The sequence below is a fragment of the Bos javanicus genome, chromosome 5 (assembly GCF_032452875.1).
Source record: "Bos javanicus breed banteng chromosome 5, ARS-OSU_banteng_1.0, whole genome shotgun sequence".
In the NCBI taxonomy this organism is placed as follows: Eukaryota; Metazoa; Chordata; class Mammalia; order Artiodactyla; family Bovidae; genus Bos; species Bos javanicus.
Genome location: NC_083872.1, coordinates 112922901 through 112939617, shown reverse-complemented (window position 1 = coordinate 112939617; position 16717 = coordinate 112922901). Strand labels below are relative to the sequence as shown.

Below are 16717 nucleotides of genomic sequence, written 5' to 3'. Positions count from 1 at the left end.
TTCCAATGCACAAATGTACGAAGCCTCTAAGGCTGTGAATGATTGCTCACTGCATACCTGGCACCAGCCTAGACCTTGTAAGGAGTTCAAAGCTAAATAACAGACCGGGCCAGGCAAGGCCCTGCCATTAGGGAATTTTCATGCCATGGAAAGTCAGTCTACGTGGCATCCCCACTCACAGTCAGCATGTCCAGCTGGCAGCATCACCCATGGCTCACACAGGGGCCACATCAGCAGGATGCTGGGTCAGGCGGCTGGGGTGGGGGGGCAGAGGCAGGGGAGGGGCGGCACACGGAAACCTGGACACGTCCAGAGGGCCCACATGGCAGGCATGCTGGGATCGTCCGCACGCACTGGGTCTCCTGGCTCAGAGGTCTGGTGGCTGTGCCGGTGGGGGCTGTATGTGCATGCAGTTTGGGCAGAGTCCCCTAGGTGCCCAGGCAGCCTCTCACAAGCAGCTTCCCCGAAGGCAGGAAGGAGGAGCTGGGGAACCATAGTGATGGCGGTACGCAAGGCGGCCCCTAATCACAGGACCAAAGGCCAGAAATGGGCCTATGTTCCATATCTGGGTTAGTTAGCTCAAGCCAGCTCAGGCACCTTGATGGATGAAGCCACTGACCATAAATATCTAGGTTACATTGGGCATTTCTAGGTTACATGTCACAGGTGGAGATGCACGTGTGAAATGCAACCAAGAAAAGGGAAGATGCAGAGTAATAAGTACACATTGATTACGACGATACAATCTTTTTAAGGCTCAAATCCAGGCTCACCTCCCCCCAGGAAGCCCTCCCCAGCTCCCCAGCGTGGATGTGGTACCTTCCGTGGCACTTGGTGTCTCCCACCACTGTCTGTCACATCATCCTACACTCTTCCCTACAGGCCCATCTCCACCTCACAGACTGGATTCCCAGAAGGCCACGTTTTGTCTATCATCTTGTATCTGTAAGATCTGAGATGGGACAAGTGTTCAGCTAATGCCTACCAACCTGAGCTAAGAGAAAACTGGATGAGAATTTAGGGGCATTTTTGAGAATTTAGTCCACTCGGTTCACTGAAGTACTGCTTATCTTATTCTTTGACTTTCTAAGTTTAAAGGAGGTTCTGATGCATGTTAACGATCTCTTCGGCCTGAGGACAGGTCTGCATTTTCTCCTGAGAGCTGGACCCTGACATACCCTGCTGGTTTTTCACAGTGCAGCCAGGGGTGCTGGGAACCCCAGAACACCAGTGCTGAAGGGACCCTGCTGATCACCCAGTTGCCACTGATTCTCCATCTTTTTTGTCTCTTTTCTGAGGGTCTTTGGAACCCTTCACGGAACCTCTGTGAGCTGAGATGTGGACTCCAAATGTTCAGGTTGCTATAGAGACAGACTTGCTATATCCACAGTGCCTGGCATGCAGAAGGTGCTCCATCAAGTCAGCTGCTCCTGTTATTCATCTGGTCATTTATCAAGCATCTGAGCCCCTACTGAGTACCCAGCCCAGATGATTCCCTGTCCTCAGAGGATTCACAGACCTTCGACCTCTGTCCCTGGAGCCACTGCACCCTGTAGTTTGAAATTGTCTGGCGAGAGCTTACTCTCAATGATAGCTGCTCCCGTCAGGACCCCTTCCGTCACCTGTAGCCACACACAATCCAGGAGATTTGCAAAAGGGCCTCCGGCAGATACAGGAGTCCCCAACTGAGAATCCTTGATCCAGTTTGCTGTCTCTTAAAGATGAGGAAGCTGGTCCCATGTGACTCAGACCTCCCTTAGGCACCAAGGAGTCCAGGCTGCATACAGGCTCACGTTCCAAAGCTCGTCAGAGCCCCTTACTTTTCTGGAATAAGCCACCCCCAGAAAGGGCACAGAGATAGCACAGGGTAAAAGCAGGAAAGTGTGGGTACTGCTGAGTCCCCACACAGAGGCCACGAGCAGACAGGCTGCGGAAGAGCCAGCAAAGGGTGGCCCATGGGGCCACTTAAACCAAGAGTAGTTTGTCCCCGCCAGCGAGGCTCTGTGTGAGCCAGGGTCAGCCAGGCTGCCTTGTTTGCGCAAGGACACAGACCTTCTGCCCCTTACCCCTCGGAATTTCTGCCTTGGGGAATGCCCTGTGCCAGCCAGCCGGCCAGCTCGTCCCACAAGGGCCCCCTGGCACAAGTGCTAGGAAGGGAGGAGCAGGAGTGACACCTCGGGGACAGAGGTCAAAGTGCACGTGTTTATTTTCTAGAACAAAGGCTAAAAGAAGCAAGTTTCTTTCATTTTATTTTAAGAAGGACAAAAATTGTTATTAAAACATCTACATTATTATCAAGATACTAGACCTTATGAATATTTAATATTAAAGTGTGGTATTCTTAAATTTTTAATACACAGACATTTTTAAAGGACCATTAAGTTGATTACTGCCCACCTGAGAAACGCAGCCTCCCTCCCGGCCCCATCCCTAAGGGACCCTCACATCAGGGGTGCCTGTCCCCGCTTTGCCGTATCTGCCGTGATGTCTAGTCCCTGCCTGCCGGCGGGGGGGACACAGGCCCACTCCAACTCTCTGAGCCTCTCGGTCGGGTTCACAACTGAAATAAACACACTCATCATTCAGAGTACACGCCTGTCTCCCACCCCCACCTCCTGCTCCCTGCCTGCCTCTGGCTCGCTTCCAACCCCATGGGGGAATCCAGCTCCGGCCAGGCCAGGGTGCCCCCAACATCCCAGGGGCCTCTGCATGGATAACAGGCTGGAGAAGAAGAAAAATCTGGATTCTAACCCTATTCCTTCAGGTGGGAGACAGACACCAAGCCCTTTTCTTTCCCTGAGCACACGTGCTCCCTCCCCACTCAGCTGGGGTGGTCTGGAAGCTCTGAGGCAGAGCTGAGCCCAGGCAGGGACCACTTCTGCCCCTGCTGCCCAAATTACCTGCTCTCCCCACCCTGCTTCAGTCCCTCAATCCTTGTAAAAGGCTTGCTGACCCCGAAAAATCCTTGTTATGCCAGGATGGCTGCATTTTCTGGCCAAATGCTTTATCTTTAGCCCTCATTCTTTATCATTAGAAGTGATTCCTTGGATACCACACACATATATAATATTATATAGAGCGATATATTTAATACCTGTGTATATATGCATCACGGGGGCGACATATATACACACTAAAAACAAGGCTGGTGACGACAGACTGCAACGGCACAGATCAGGGAAAACAAGTGTCATCAACATTCACGGCCACGGCCCCCACCTCGGGTCTCTCCTCCCCCTCCAGCCACGCCACCAGCACCCAGACCCCTCAGTGCTGGCCTGCCGGGGGGAGGGGCGGGGAAAGGAAAGATGCATGCCACAATTATCAGGAAGAGGTCGGGCAGCGGCAGCGAGAACAGGGTTCTCTGTGGCCCAGGGTGCCCGTCATCATATCATCGCACACTCGAAATTCTTGTTTGAGGGGAAATAAAGGGTATTCCATTCTCTCTGTCTCACCCCCCACCCCTCACCACTGACTCCAGCCTTGGTCCTCAGCTCCTTCCGGGGGACCCCACCTCTTGTGCCAATGGTGTGGGGCGTTCTGGAATGTCTAGGGAACCGGGGGAGGCTGGGTCTGCCCACAGCGGGTGGGATGGAGAGGAGGGGGTGCACGCAGACACATGAGACAGGAGGGATGGGAGAAGGCTTGGTTGGGTGGGGGGGGGCGGGTGGGAGTTGGGGGTCAGCTGGGATCCCAGGCAGCTGGTAGGGCCGGGATCAGGGAGGGGCTGGGATGGATGGTCCTAACTGTATGTCTGGGTTGAGGGGAGAAGGTGGAAGGACTCTGCTGAGTCCCTAAGAAAGAGGGGCTGTGTCCGATCCTGGAGCAGCCCATGGTGCCCACGATCAAGTCTCCCTTCTCCCCACGTCCCATGACTGCCCACCCTCCCAGTCCCCTCCCCCCAGGACCTTGTGCAGAACCTGAGCCCACAAGCGCCCTGCCAGGTAACCTCCTCTCTGGAGCAGACCATAGGGAAGTGACCTTCACTGCTACACTCCTTCCGACCATCCTCAGAGGGAACTGTCCCTCTACAGGGTGTGGCCATGACCCACCCCTGGGTGGGGCTGCCTGGGATCCCAGCTGCTGATACAGAGACTGTCACATCCCTGCCGAGAGCCTGGAGGCTCCGGCTGGTAACTGGCCCTGAGTCTTGTGACCACATGTGCGTCCCAGCTGAGCCATGCCGTGTGCTGGGGATGCTGGGCAGATCACTCCCCTCTCCTAGGCCTCAGTTTTTCTATCTGCAAAATGGGGGTTGGGGGTGTGTTATCTCTGAAGGCTCCGATGATCTACTATCTACATTCGGTGGCCCACAGACAAGAAGGGCTGGGCAGATGGCCTCAGCAGAGAGCCAGGCTCCCCAGTCAGGCTGCAGAGACCATGAAGTCCAGCAGCTCCCATTCTTCCAACCAGAGGGGAAACTGAGGCCCCAGAGGGTTAAGTGACCTGTGCAGTGTCTCCAGTCCTGTCCTGGGGCTGTGTTTTAAAGCTAGTTGGGGGCCTCCTGCCCTTGTTGTGTCCTGATCTGCCCCCAGGGGCGGGGAGGGTGGGGTGGGAGTGGGGCAGGGAGAAGGACCCTCCTGCTGCAGATTCAAGTGGGGGACCCCAGGCTCCCCAGCCCTGAGCATTGGGCCCCCTTGAGGAGCAGACAGAAGTTAAAGCTGTAGGCTGAAGCTGGAGGGGTCAGCCAGACCCCTCCCTCCACAACCAGGAGAGCTGGGGTCGGGGAGGGGAGGCACTGCCCAGGGCTTCGGTAGGATAAGAACCCTGGGACCAAGGGGTAAGGGGGCAGGCTGCAGCTCGTGCACCTGGGTATGCACGGGGGCGGTGGTGGGGTGGGGGCAGAGAGGATGGATGGGGCCCCGGGGTGGGGGGCTGCCCAATGCCCCCTGCCCCCAGCCCTGGCTGGCCCCAGTCCTCCCAACAGCGCTCTGTTTCCACCCCCGGCCCCTGATCCTAGGACTTCACTTGTGGCCGAGAGCTGGCCTAGTCCCCGGTGCCGGCGGCAGTGGCAGGGGCCTCCAGGGCGGCACCAGGGGCGTTCCCATCCTCCTGTAGCAGGAAGTTGTATTTGCCGAAGTCGTCGTCCCGCGGGCACAGGAGCATGTCCTTGCGGGCCTTGGCCAGCTTCTGCTTCAGAACCTCACGCCGGTCCAGCCACTCGTTGAGCTCCTCCTGCCCGTGAGCGCAGCGGCACTTGTCACCGTCCGGGCAGGCCTTGCCCTTCTGGAGCCTGTGGGCAGCAGGAGGCTCACTGCCCAAGCCCTGTGCCCTGGCCTCCACAGGCTGCCCGGCCTGGGGCTGGAAATCCCCATTCCCCGCAACGACAAGCCTCTCCCCAGCAGCATCAGCCCCAGGACAGCAGGCCTGGCCCAGCCTTCCCCGAGGATCTCACACATGGAGGAGCAGTCCCCACCTCCAATGCCCCCATGGTCCTCATGCCAGGAGTGACTGTTTCTGGACACGCCACCCCCGCCTGCCACCTCCCAGCCAAGCAGAACCAGAGCCAGCCACCCCACAGCCCTCCAGGCCCTGCCACTCCGGCCCCCCGGCCCGGCCCTCCCCAGGGGGCACCTGTCACAGAGCCGGAACTCGCCCATGGGGAAGCGGTAGGCCCAGCCGCTGGCATCGCTGTCAGACGTGAACACCTTCTCCTTATGCTTCTCAGACTGGATGTGCTGCTGCCATTGCTTCTTGCTGTTGCTATTCTTGCCACAGAGCCAGCAGTGGTACCCCATCTGGGGACACGGCCACCATGGGTGCCCACTCCCCGCCCCTCTGCCCAGATCGCTTCCCCCGGGAGACTGAGGCCCTCCCCTCGGCCCTGCCAGGTCAAGCTGGGACCAGCCTGCGGGTGGGCGTTACCATGATGTCGGCGTAGTCCGTGGGCATCTGGATCTGCTTCTCCCCTTCCCGTGAACCGACAGGCGTCCCTTCCCCTGGCTTCCCAGGGTTGTGTTTCTTCAGCCACATATCATAGGTCTGCTGCATGTCCAGGACTGGTGGGCAAGAGGGGATGGAGGGCCTGGTGAGCACGGATCCTCCTTCCACTCTGTCCCACGACCCCTGCGGGACCCCAGCTTCGGGGCTGCCTGGTCCACTGGAGACCCAGAGAGGGCACGGCCCAGGGCAGGGCCCTGGCAGCAAAGTGAGGTTCAGCGGGTGCCCTGGGGCCTGCCAAGTGGGGCTGTCGGGGTCAGTTCTGCCCCACCCTGCCCACTCACTCTTGTTCTCCTTCATGAACGTCCACATGTCCCTCTCCTCCGGGCTGTGTGCGAAGGAGCAGTTCCCCACGTACTGGCACTTGCGGCCGTTCTGTGCGTGGATGCAGAGCTGCAGTGGGGGCGTAGGGAGAGTCTGCTGAGTCCTGCTGGACAGTGTCATGGCCCCAGCGAGCGGGCAAGCCCTCCTGGGCCCCGTATCTGAAGCCCTGATGCCACCCTGCACCCCGCCCTGGCACTCACATCGTATTGCTGTGGGAAGTTGCGAATGGACGGCAGCGGCCGCACCGATACCCACTTCCTCTTGGCCTTGGACATCACCAGGAGGACCCGCCGCTCCTTGGTCCAGCTGCAGGACGCAGAGGGCTGTGTGACCTCCTCAGGGAGCCTGGCTTTCTCACCCATGGCGCTTGCCCCCCCCACTGCCCATGCCCCTGCCTGGCGCCTGGCTCACCAGTGCCGCGCCTTGGCGCTGCAGTACTTGAGGTCCTTGTCGGGCTCCACCACCTGCCCATTCCTCCAGCACTGGCCACACACAAACTTCATCTGTAGGTCAAAGGTGCTAGGCCCGTGGGTCCGTGGGGCACCCTGCTGGCGAGAGGGGCTGGTGAAGCCACAGGACCAGGCTGAGGCCCTGGGGTCTGACACACAAGCTGCCTGGAGCCTTGGAGTCAGTAGTTCCATTCCCAGTTACTGGTGGGAAGTGAAAGAGCAGAGTGAAAAAGCTTGCTTAAAACATTCAAAAAACTAAGATCATGGCATCCAGTCCCATCACTTCATGGCAAATAGATGGGGACAATGGAAACAGTGACAGATTTATTTTTGGGGCTCCAAAATCACTGCAGATGGTGACTGCAGCCATGAAATTAAAAGACCCTTGCTCCTTGAAAGAAAAGCTGTGACCAACCTCGATGGCATATTAAAAAGCAGGGACATTACTGTGCCGACAAAGGTCCATCTATTCAAAGCTATGGTTTTTCCAGTAGTCATGTATGGTGTGAGAGTTGGACTGTAAGGAAAGCTGAGCGCCGGAGAATTGATGCTTTTGAACTGTGTTGGACAAGACTCTTGAGAGTCCCTTGGACTGCAAGGAGATCAAACCAATCAATCCTAAAGGAAATCAGTCCTGAATATTCGTTGGAAGAACTGATGCTGAACTGAAGCTCCAATACTTTGGTCACCTGATGTGAAGAGCTGACTCATGGAGAAGACCCTGATGCTGGGAAAGATTGAGGGCAGGAGGAAAAGGGGACGACAGAGGATGAGATGGCTGGATGGCATCACTGACACGATGGACGTGAGTTTGAGCAAACTCCGGGAGTTGGTGATGGACCGGGAGGCCTGGCGTGCTGCAGTCCATGGGGTCGCCGAGAGTAAAACATGACTGAGTGACTGGACTGAACCGACCCCCTAACTCCGGGCCCCACGGCCTCTCAGCATGGGGGCCAGGCCTGGGACAGGGCTCTGGTCTCCTGAAGGAGAGTACTTGTCACCTTATCTGGCTAGTCCCCACGGGCCTGCTCTGTGGAGCTTCTGGAGTATCCCTGGGCATGGCTTGTGACCTCTCAGCTCCCTGCTTTTGCACATGCCTGGAATGCCCCTTTCTATCAGGCTTGTTCTGGAAACTTCTGAAATTCAGCTTAAGTACCACCTCCTTCAGGAAGCCTTCCCTGAAGTCCTCCTAGGTAGCAGCTGGCCATCCTGTGGGCTGCCATAGTACCTAAACCACCTCACGCTGACTGCCTCATCTAGTTATGAGGGCCAGGCCTGGTGGAGAGCAGGTCCTAGAGGGTGGGGCTGGAGGAGCCTGCCAGCCTATCAGTGGGACAGTCTTCTGAGCAGCCCTGGACTCTTTTTTTAATATTTATTTTTATTTGTTTGCGTCAGGTCTCAGTTGCGGCATGCAGATCATCAATCTTTGTTATGGCCTGCAAGATCTTTTAGTTACAGCATATGGGATCAAGTTCCCTAAGCAGGGATTGAACCCGGGACCCCCTGAATTGGGAGCATGGAGTCTTAGCCACTGGAGCACTAGGGAAGTCCCAGCCTCTCTGAAGCCCCAACATGTTCCTTCCCATTCTCTGTCTCAGCCTTTCCTTTGCAGGCAGAGGGCCTGCTCTTCCGCACTCCTGCCTGGGGCAGGGTCGGGGGCTGGGCGAGAGATGGAAGGGGTGCCCACCAGCCTTGTCTCCTACCGCTTGCAACCCCTCGCCCAGCTGTGCTGGCCACCCTGCTGGCCCTCCTGCCAGCTAGACCTCCCCAAGCTCCCTGGGGCCTCAGATGTGGGGTCACCCCTCCAGGCAGCCCTCTCCTCTTCCTCTCCTGCCACGGGAGGATCCTCTGTCCCCGGCACTGCCTAGACCAGGGCCTCCCTTGAGCAGGAGGGGGCTCTCACTTTGTTGGATTTTTTTTTTTTGGCCGTGCCACCCAGCATTTGGGAGACTAGTTCTCTGACCAGGGATTGAACCCGTGTCTCCTATGTCAGAAGCACAGAGTCTTAAATGCTAGGTTGCCAGGAAAGTCCCTCCTGGGTGTTGAATGACCCTCTTGCTGGGAGACATGCAGCCTGGCTCAGCCCCAGGTTAACACACATCCCAACAGCAAGGTAAAATCCCGCCTTTGTAACCTGGCTAAAGCTACCTGGCAGGCCCCTATCCCCACCCTCTAGGCCCTGCTCTCCATCGGGCCTGGCCCTCATAACTAGATGAATCAGTCAACAAGAGGTGGTTCAGATCCCGCAGCCTGGCTAAAGCTGGCAGGAAGTTTATGTGTCACCAGTGATTTTGAGACGTCCCATTGATTCCTCACAGAAGTGTGAGAGGGCCCATTTCACAGGTGAGGTAAGTGGAGTCCAAGGAGTCCCATGGCTTAGCCACTGCTCTAAGGAACAGCCACGCTGGCCCACAGTTTCCTTTTCAGAACTGCAGACTCAGCATCTTCTTGCAGCAGACCTGGGGGTAGGGGTCATTCCCACTGGACTGAGTGGAAGCAGAGGCTCAGAGCGGTCACTAACCCTGCCGTGGGTAAGTGGCCTAAGGACAGAGATCTGATGTGAGGCAGGTGCTCCCGCTCCCCTGTACAGTGGCACAGCTGCACCAGGAGCACCAGGCCCGAGCAGCTTCTACCCTGGCATCCTGTCCTTGACCTCAAGCTGCCATTGGCCCCACCCTCTGATGGCAAGCGAGACACCTCATGCCCAGGGCACAGCCAGGTCTGGCACAGAAGGCCTGTTCCTGAGCCAGGCCCGAGAGTGGCATCTCGGGGGGGCAGGATGCAGGGGGATCAGAGGAATGGTGGTGGTGCAGACTTGGTGTTCTCTCTCTAGCAGACAACGTTGCAGGTCCAGCTTGAGTCCTGCATTGCTTCCCAGCCGGGCTCCTGGCCAGGAGCAAAAATAAACTGCATGGCAGGTGGGGAAGAGGACTGAGTGGGAGAGGGGCGGAGGACAAGAACCACTAGGAAGAGAAGAGAGAAAGAAAAAGGACCAGGAAGGAGCAGGTAGGCCAGGAGACTGAAGGCCGAGGTCAGCCAGCCTGGCCCAGGCGTACCCCACTGGCCAGCCTGCCTGCTCCCTGGCTCCAAGCCATACCCAGGCCGGCCTTAAGAGGGGCCTGAGGCCCAGGGTCCTCCCTAGGTGACCAGTGGGTGGGCGGGGCATGGTGGGAGTCATCCCCCACGTGACTGTCTCCTGGGCCCTAAGACCACCCCTCTCTCCCCTCTATCAGATAGAGTTACAATGACCCCTGCCGCTTGGGGAGAGTGTGAGCTTCAGGGGTGATGGGGTCCCTGCATGGAGCAGGGACATGGTCAGCTCCTGTGAGCCTCACACTGGCCCTGGAGATGGCAGGCAGGATTCTGATCCGCGGTTTATGAATGAGGTGCCCTCAGGCTGATGGGGATGGAGCGGCTGGGGCGGGAGCAGAGTGGACTCTAGACGAGCCGTCAGAGAACCCAAGACCACCTCTGCTGCTCTGCTCGAGTGCCCCGGGCAAGTCTCTAGCGTGTCCTGAGCCTCAGTCTCCCCTCCCGAAAACACCACCACGCGCCAGCTCACGGCAGGGGACCCGGGTGAGGATCCAGAGGGATAGGAAGTGATATGAGCAGTGGGGGCAAAGGCTGAGGGACACCAGGACATTTACAGAGTCTCAGAGGCCCTCCAGGAAGACAGTCATTCATTACAAAGGAGGAGAGATCAACTTCACAACAGAGAAAGCTTTCCAGTGGAGGCACCTTTAATCAAGTTACCGGGGAAGGGACAAATGGAAGTGACATGTCTCCAATCAGACAATCCCAAACTGACAGGCCTTTTACAAAGCATCTGGTTCTTCAAAAATGTCAATGTCAGGACTTCCTTGGGGGTCCAGTGGCTAAAAACCCTGTGCTCCCAATGCAGGGGCCCTGGATCCCTGGTCAGGGAACTAGATCCTAAAGCTGTAACTGAAGATTCTAAAGCTATAACTAAAGCCGTAACTAAAGATCCTAAAGCTGTAACTAAAGCCATAACTAAAGATCCTAAAGCTATAACTAAAGCCATAACTAAAGCCCCAGGTGCCACAACTAAGTCCCAGCATAGCCAAATAGATAAAGAATAAATATTAAAAAAAAGTCAATGTCATGAAACACAAAGACTGAGGAACTGCTCTAGATTAAAGGCAATCAAAGACACACACACACACAAAAGACAATAAAGGAATACAATGTGTTGCTGGGATCTGGGGAGGAGTCACAAAAATTTGAATAATAGTACATCACTGGAGGAGGAAACAGCAAGCCACTCCAGTATTCTTGCTGGAGCATCCCACGGACAGAGGAGCCTGGCGGGCTACGGTCCAGGGGGTCACGATGAGTCGGACACGACTGAGCAACTAAGCACGCGCGTACAGTACAGCACAATCCGGATAATCACCCCAGCGTGAATTTGGTGATGTTGGTAACTGTACTGTGGTTATTATGGAAGAGAGTGTCCTTATTTTTACACTGAAGTATTTTGGGGTAACGGGGCATCATGTCTCCATCTTACTCTCTAATGGTTCAGAAAAGTGTGTTTCTATAAATAAATGTATATGTGTGTATGCACACACACACACAGCACAAAGTGAGTGTGGACAGTTGTAAAATGTTAACATCAGGGGACTCTAGAAAAAGCTATACACAAATTCTTTGTGTTCTTAAAATTTTCTGTTAAATAAATGACGACTAGGTAAAGAGGTGGGGGCTTCCCTGGTGGCTCAGATGGTAAAGAATCTGCCTGCAATGCAGAAAACCCGGGTTTGATCCCTTGGTCAGGAAGATCCCCTGGAGAAGAGAATGGCAACCTACTCCAGTATTCTTGCCTGGAGAATCCCATGGACAGAGGAGCCTGGGGGGCTACAGTCCATGAGATTACAAAGAGTTGGACTCTCCATTACATAAAGATAAACCAAAGGGATGGGGAACGGGGGATGCCCCTCGTGGGGGCTGACCCCACCCCCTATGCCAGCCCAGGGTCTTACCAAGCTGCTGCTGGCCTTCCCTGTGTGAGCCTCCATCTGCTGCCAGTATTTCTTGGATTCCTGGACGATGTCTTCGTGGGTCATGCCTGGGAAGGGAGAGGGGGGAAAGACATGGCATCCCTGGAGCTCAGTGAGGAGAAAGGCGGGGGGTCCAAGAGGTGTTGGTGCCACCCCAGGCCCAGGGAGGAGCCCCACTTCCCAGTTAGGCCAGGGAAAGACTAGGGGAGCAGGGATACCCTGCACGTTCTCTAGGCCCGTTGGTTCATCTGCCGCTGGAGACAGAGGCCTGATTCCAGGCCTTATTCCAGGTCCCACAGAGAATAAGATGCAGGAGCAAGATGTGGGCTCTGCAGGATGACAGGGGCCTCCCTGTATCCACGCCAGTGTCTCTGTCCCTCCCCTGTCCCCTGCCTCCCTCAGGGGGGACCTCAAGTCTGACCCCTGCTCGGTGGCCTCTAGCCCACAGGTTCTTAGGGCTTCATGTCTGGCCCAGCCCGGCTGCCCCGCTTACCGAGGGGCCAGGACTTCACTGCCAATTGGTAAAGGACAGATACCCAAGCCTGGTGGCCCAGACCCTCCCAATCTGACTGTGGACACTGAGCGCACCTCCGAGGGGCAGCTCACAGCCTCTTCCATGAGGCCTGCCCTCCTCCCAACCTGGCTCTGGTCTTCTAGTTCCTTCTGCAGACCCACTTCATTTGCAGTCTGGCCCTGTGGATATCGCTCCCCCACGGCGGCTCACTAGTAGGGCCTTACTCGGCCAGGCATCTGCTTGGCACCCACCTTCTTGCTGATGGATGCATCTCCAGCCCAGAGCTCTCCTGGGACCTTCCAGACCCCCACATCTGGCTTGCCTGCTTGACCTTTCCACCTGAAGTCCAACAGGCAGCTCAGACCGCCCCACATCCCACACAAGCCTAGATGTGATCCCCTGACCTGCTCCTCCCCGTCTCAGCCCACAGAGTCCCCACTGGAGTCAACCTGATGCCCTTTCTCTGTCTCTTACATCATGTCTGGTTCATCAGCTCCCGCTGGCTCCACCATCAAAACACCCAGAATCCGATCACTTCTACAACCTCCACTGCTGCCACCAGGGCCTGAGCCACACCCCTGGGCCCCCCTCCATCTGCCCTTGGCCCCTCTGTTCTCCACCCAGTAGCTAGAGCGAATTCTTAAAAACACTGATCAGGTCATACAACTCTACCCGCTCAACCCCCGACCCCCGAACCCTGCACATTGTATTTAGAACAATCTCAGCTGGCGCTGGTGGTAAAGAACCTGCCTGCCAACGCAGGAGACATAAGAGACTGGTGTTTAATCCCTGTCGGGGAAGATCCCCAGGAGGAAGGCATGACAACCCACTCCAATATTCATGCCTGGGAGAATCCCACGGACAGAGGAGCCTGGCGGGCTACAGTCCATAGGGTCACAGTCAGACATGACTGAAGTGACTTAGCATGCACACATGCATGCAACTATTTCTATTTCTGTTATGATCTCGAGACTTTTTCACCTCTTAGGCCTCATCTCTGACACTGCCCCTCCCCCCAGCATGAAGCTGCTCTGCCCTCACAGACATCCTTCCTTCTGTATCAAGCTTGCTCCTTGGCTGCCAGCCTTGCCGATCCCTCTGCCTGGAACGCTCTCTCTGCCCTTCCTTGCTCAAATGCCACCTACTCCAAGAAGCCCTCCCAGACTTCCTAATCCCAAATGCCCCATCCCGCGTCCCTCTCCGTCTTCCTGCTCTGCTTTCCTTTCCTCATGTTACTGATGTACATCTGAAATTCTATCACCCTACTCCACCAACTCTCAGAAGACAAGGCTTGTTAGATGCACCGTTATTTTATGCTGCACACAGAACAAAAATGCTGTTAAGTGAACAATGACAGGCAGCAGGGGACAGTGTGCCTCCTGGAGCACAGGGATGGAGGGTCCCTTACCTCCCCATCCGACTGTTTGCCTTGCTGTCATGTACATCCCAGGGCCCTGAGGCCAAGGGCCTCCACATGCTCACTCAGGACCCTGATGGAGTAGGTGCTCAAGGAATCCCATCAGGTGAGCCAGAGAGCAAGTGAATGGCTTTTAACCTCCTCATCGCTGAGGCGGAGCTGACATCACTGCCTCACAGAGGAGCAGTGGGGCTCAGTGAGGGGCCGCTGGTGACCAGACCACCCAGATGGCCCATGGAGCTCTGCCTCCTGGCTCCTCTGCACTGGCTCCCCTAGCAGTGCCCACACAGGGATAAACCCAGGGTCTTCTGGGCCTGGAAGCCCCCTAATGTAGAGCCTTTGAGTCCTAGGATGTCCAGGAAGTACTGGTTTCTCTGCAGCCCCCATCACAACATCACTGCCCTCCTCTGAACCCTGCAGTCCTCTCACCCTCACCTGAGCCCCCACCTGAGTCCTCACCTGAGCCCCCACCTCAACCCTCACCTGAGCCCCCACCTCAATCCTCACCTGAGTCCCCACCTGAGTACTTACCTGAGCCTTCACTTAAATCCTCACCTGAGCCCCCACCTGAGCACTCACCTAAATCCCCACCTGAGCCCTCACCTGAGCCCCCACCTGAGTACTCACCTGAGCCCCCACCTCAACCCTCACCTGAGCCCCCACCTAAATCCCCACCTGAGCCTCCACCTGAGTACTCACCTGAGCCCCCACCTGAGCACTCATCTGAGCCCCCACCTAAATCCTCACCTGAGCCCCCACCTAAGCACTCACCTGAGGCCTCACCTGAGCCCCCACCTGAGTACTCACCTGAGGCCTCACCTGAGCCCCCACCTGAGTACTCATCTGAGCCCTCACCTAAATCCTCACCTGAGCCCCCACCTGAATCGTCGCCTGAGCCCCCACCTGAATCCTCACTTGAGCCCCCACCTCAACCCTCACCTGAGCCCCCACCTGAATACTCACCTGAGCCCTCACCTAAATCCCCACCTGAGCCCTCACCTGAGCCCCCACCTGAGTACTCGCCTAAATCCTCACCTGAGCCCTCATGTAAATCCTCATCTGAGTCCCCACCTGAGTCCCCACCTGAGCCCTCACCTGAGCCCCCACCTGAGCCCTCACCTGAGTACTGCTGCAGGAGCCAGACCTTGAGCTCGATGAAGCTGTGGGCGAAGTGGCAGCTGTCCTCGCGCAGGCAGCCGTATCGCACCTCATGGCGGCACACGTCGAACTGGAAGTGCTCCTGGAACTGGCGAACCTTGGAGTACTTGAGGGAGGTGGAGCGGACGATGTGCACCAGGCACCTGGTGGGGGGGGGCGGGGCATGATGCAGTCTGCAGCCCCCCATCCCTGGCCGAGGCCCTCTCCCAGGTATCTGTGCCAGACACTTGATGAAGGTCTCCTACCCGGCTGCCTCCCCCTATTCACCACTGGCACAGGAGGGAAGGGGCGGGGGTCCTATGCTCAGGCAGGTCTGCCGCGAATCCCAGCGGTGTGCCCTTCTCCCAGCCTCACCCTGGAGACGGCTTAGGAAGGAGCTGCACCAGACCCCCAGAAAGGGCATCTCCCTTGGGTTCCCCAGCTTGATACCCTAGAGTTGGTCTTGCACCCGGAGGGATGACGCCTGAGCATCTCCTCCAGGCTGGGAATTTTAACTACCTTCCCAGTAACCCTGGGAGATGGGGATTAACATCCACATTATAGAAGAGGAAACCAAGGGTCACAGAGGTCAGAGGATATAAAACAGACCAGGGTCTGAGCTGGGGTTTGGACCCAACTCTGATTCCATCAACTCAGGCTGGGGCACGGCCAAGAGGAGTCAGAGGGACCATAGGTGGGTGCTGGACCCCACAGCCTCTCACACTCTCTGTCCAGTGCCTGTGTCAGGACCGTGGAGGGCGCTGGATGGGAGTCAGGGATGTGGCCCTCACTTGCTGTCTGAGTAAGCAGCTTCTGAGCCTCGGCTTTGTCAACCATGTATCAGAGACACTCACTCCTCCACACAGGAGGACTTTAATGACTGCTGCTGCTGCTGCTAAGTCACTTCAGTCGTGTCCGACCCTGTGTGACCCCATAGACGGCAGCCCACCAGGCTCCCCCGTCCCTGGGATTTGATTATTAAGAAAATGCTTGGACTATAGTAGATGCTCAGTACATGTGGTTCTGTCCTTTCCAGGTGGATGCTGGATCTGAGTCTCAAATCCTGCCCCTTGCCTTGACACCCTAGGCCCACCCTATGGCCACAACTGCTCCCCAGGCATCTAAGCTGCCCCAGGGGGCCTCTCCACCTGCTCCCTCCCTGATCCAGGCCATGGGTCTGGCTGTGGGCCTCACTCACTTGTTGTTGTAGAAGCTGTGCTTGGCAGCCAGGTTGGAGCAGACAGACGGAGAGTCCTTGGTGCCTTTGCTGATGATCCGGGGTTTACTGTCAAAGCAGATCTGCCCAGGGAGGGGGTGGGCTGGGACCCAGCATGGCCACCCCAGAGGGACAGACTGGGTCCCTGCAAGCCCTGCCCTGAGTCAGGGGGATGAGGAAGGGAACCCCAGGGTCTGTGGCCCCCACCTCTCTGATCCCACCACTCCAAATGGCTGGGGCAGGGGTTACTCCTTATCTCTGAGCCTTCGTTTCCTCAGCTGTAACCCAGGGGAAAACCACACCTGCTCTGTCCCACGGATCCACTGTGAAACCGAAGAAGGATCTAACAGAACTGCAGGTGCTTTGTGAAGTCTATGCAACCCCTAGGCTGCAGACTGTGGTCCCCTGAAGGGAGCGGGAGGCCCACCTGCTCTAAGTCAGAGGGAAGGGTTGGCTGTGTGAGGGATGGGGGCTGGCCGAGCAGCACCAAACCGTGCCGGCAACCCAGACCCAGTGCCCTCACTTCCCAGAGATGGAGCCTGTCCCTGCCCGTATCACGTGATGCCTGGTGGGGAGGCTGGTCTCCTGTGACAGCTCTGGGGAGGAAATGAACAGCTTGGTGGGGCTGCTGGCATCACCCTTGAGACTCAGAGGGTCCAAGACGCAGAAACATAGGGAGGGCACCCCGGGGAGAGGGCCTGG

At 57.0% G+C, this 16717-nt stretch overlaps 1 protein-coding gene across 7 annotated transcripts in view; it reads right to left on the bottom strand.

The window, feature by feature from the left end:
- Nucleotides 1-3064: 3064 nt before the first annotated feature.
- ZC3H7B (zinc finger CCCH-type containing 7B) overlaps nucleotides 3065-16717 on the bottom strand; it is a 69528-nt gene continuing 55875 nt past the window's right edge. For 5 of the 7 annotated variants that reach the window (XM_061418633.1, XM_061418634.1, XM_061418632.1 and 2 more), the window contains 9 exons: nucleotides 15998-16098; nucleotides 14782-14963; nucleotides 11714-11799; nucleotides 6676-6812; nucleotides 6465-6570; nucleotides 6225-6333; nucleotides 5866-5999; nucleotides 5575-5738; nucleotides 3065-5233 (listed from right to left, as the gene is read on the bottom strand). In XM_061418633.1, coding sequence (XP_061274617.1) covers nucleotides 4987-5233; nucleotides 5575-5738; nucleotides 5866-5999; nucleotides 6225-6333; nucleotides 6465-6570; nucleotides 6676-6812; nucleotides 11714-11799; nucleotides 14782-14963; nucleotides 15998-16098 — 1266 coding nt within the window. In that variant the 3' untranslated portion in view covers nucleotides 3065-4986. The remainder of the gene's footprint in view (nucleotides 5234-5574; nucleotides 5739-5865; nucleotides 6000-6224; nucleotides 6334-6464; nucleotides 6571-6675; nucleotides 6813-11713; nucleotides 11800-14781; nucleotides 14964-15997; nucleotides 16099-16717) is intronic. The other 2 variants (XM_061418635.1, XM_061418638.1) reach the window with 1 other exon arrangement.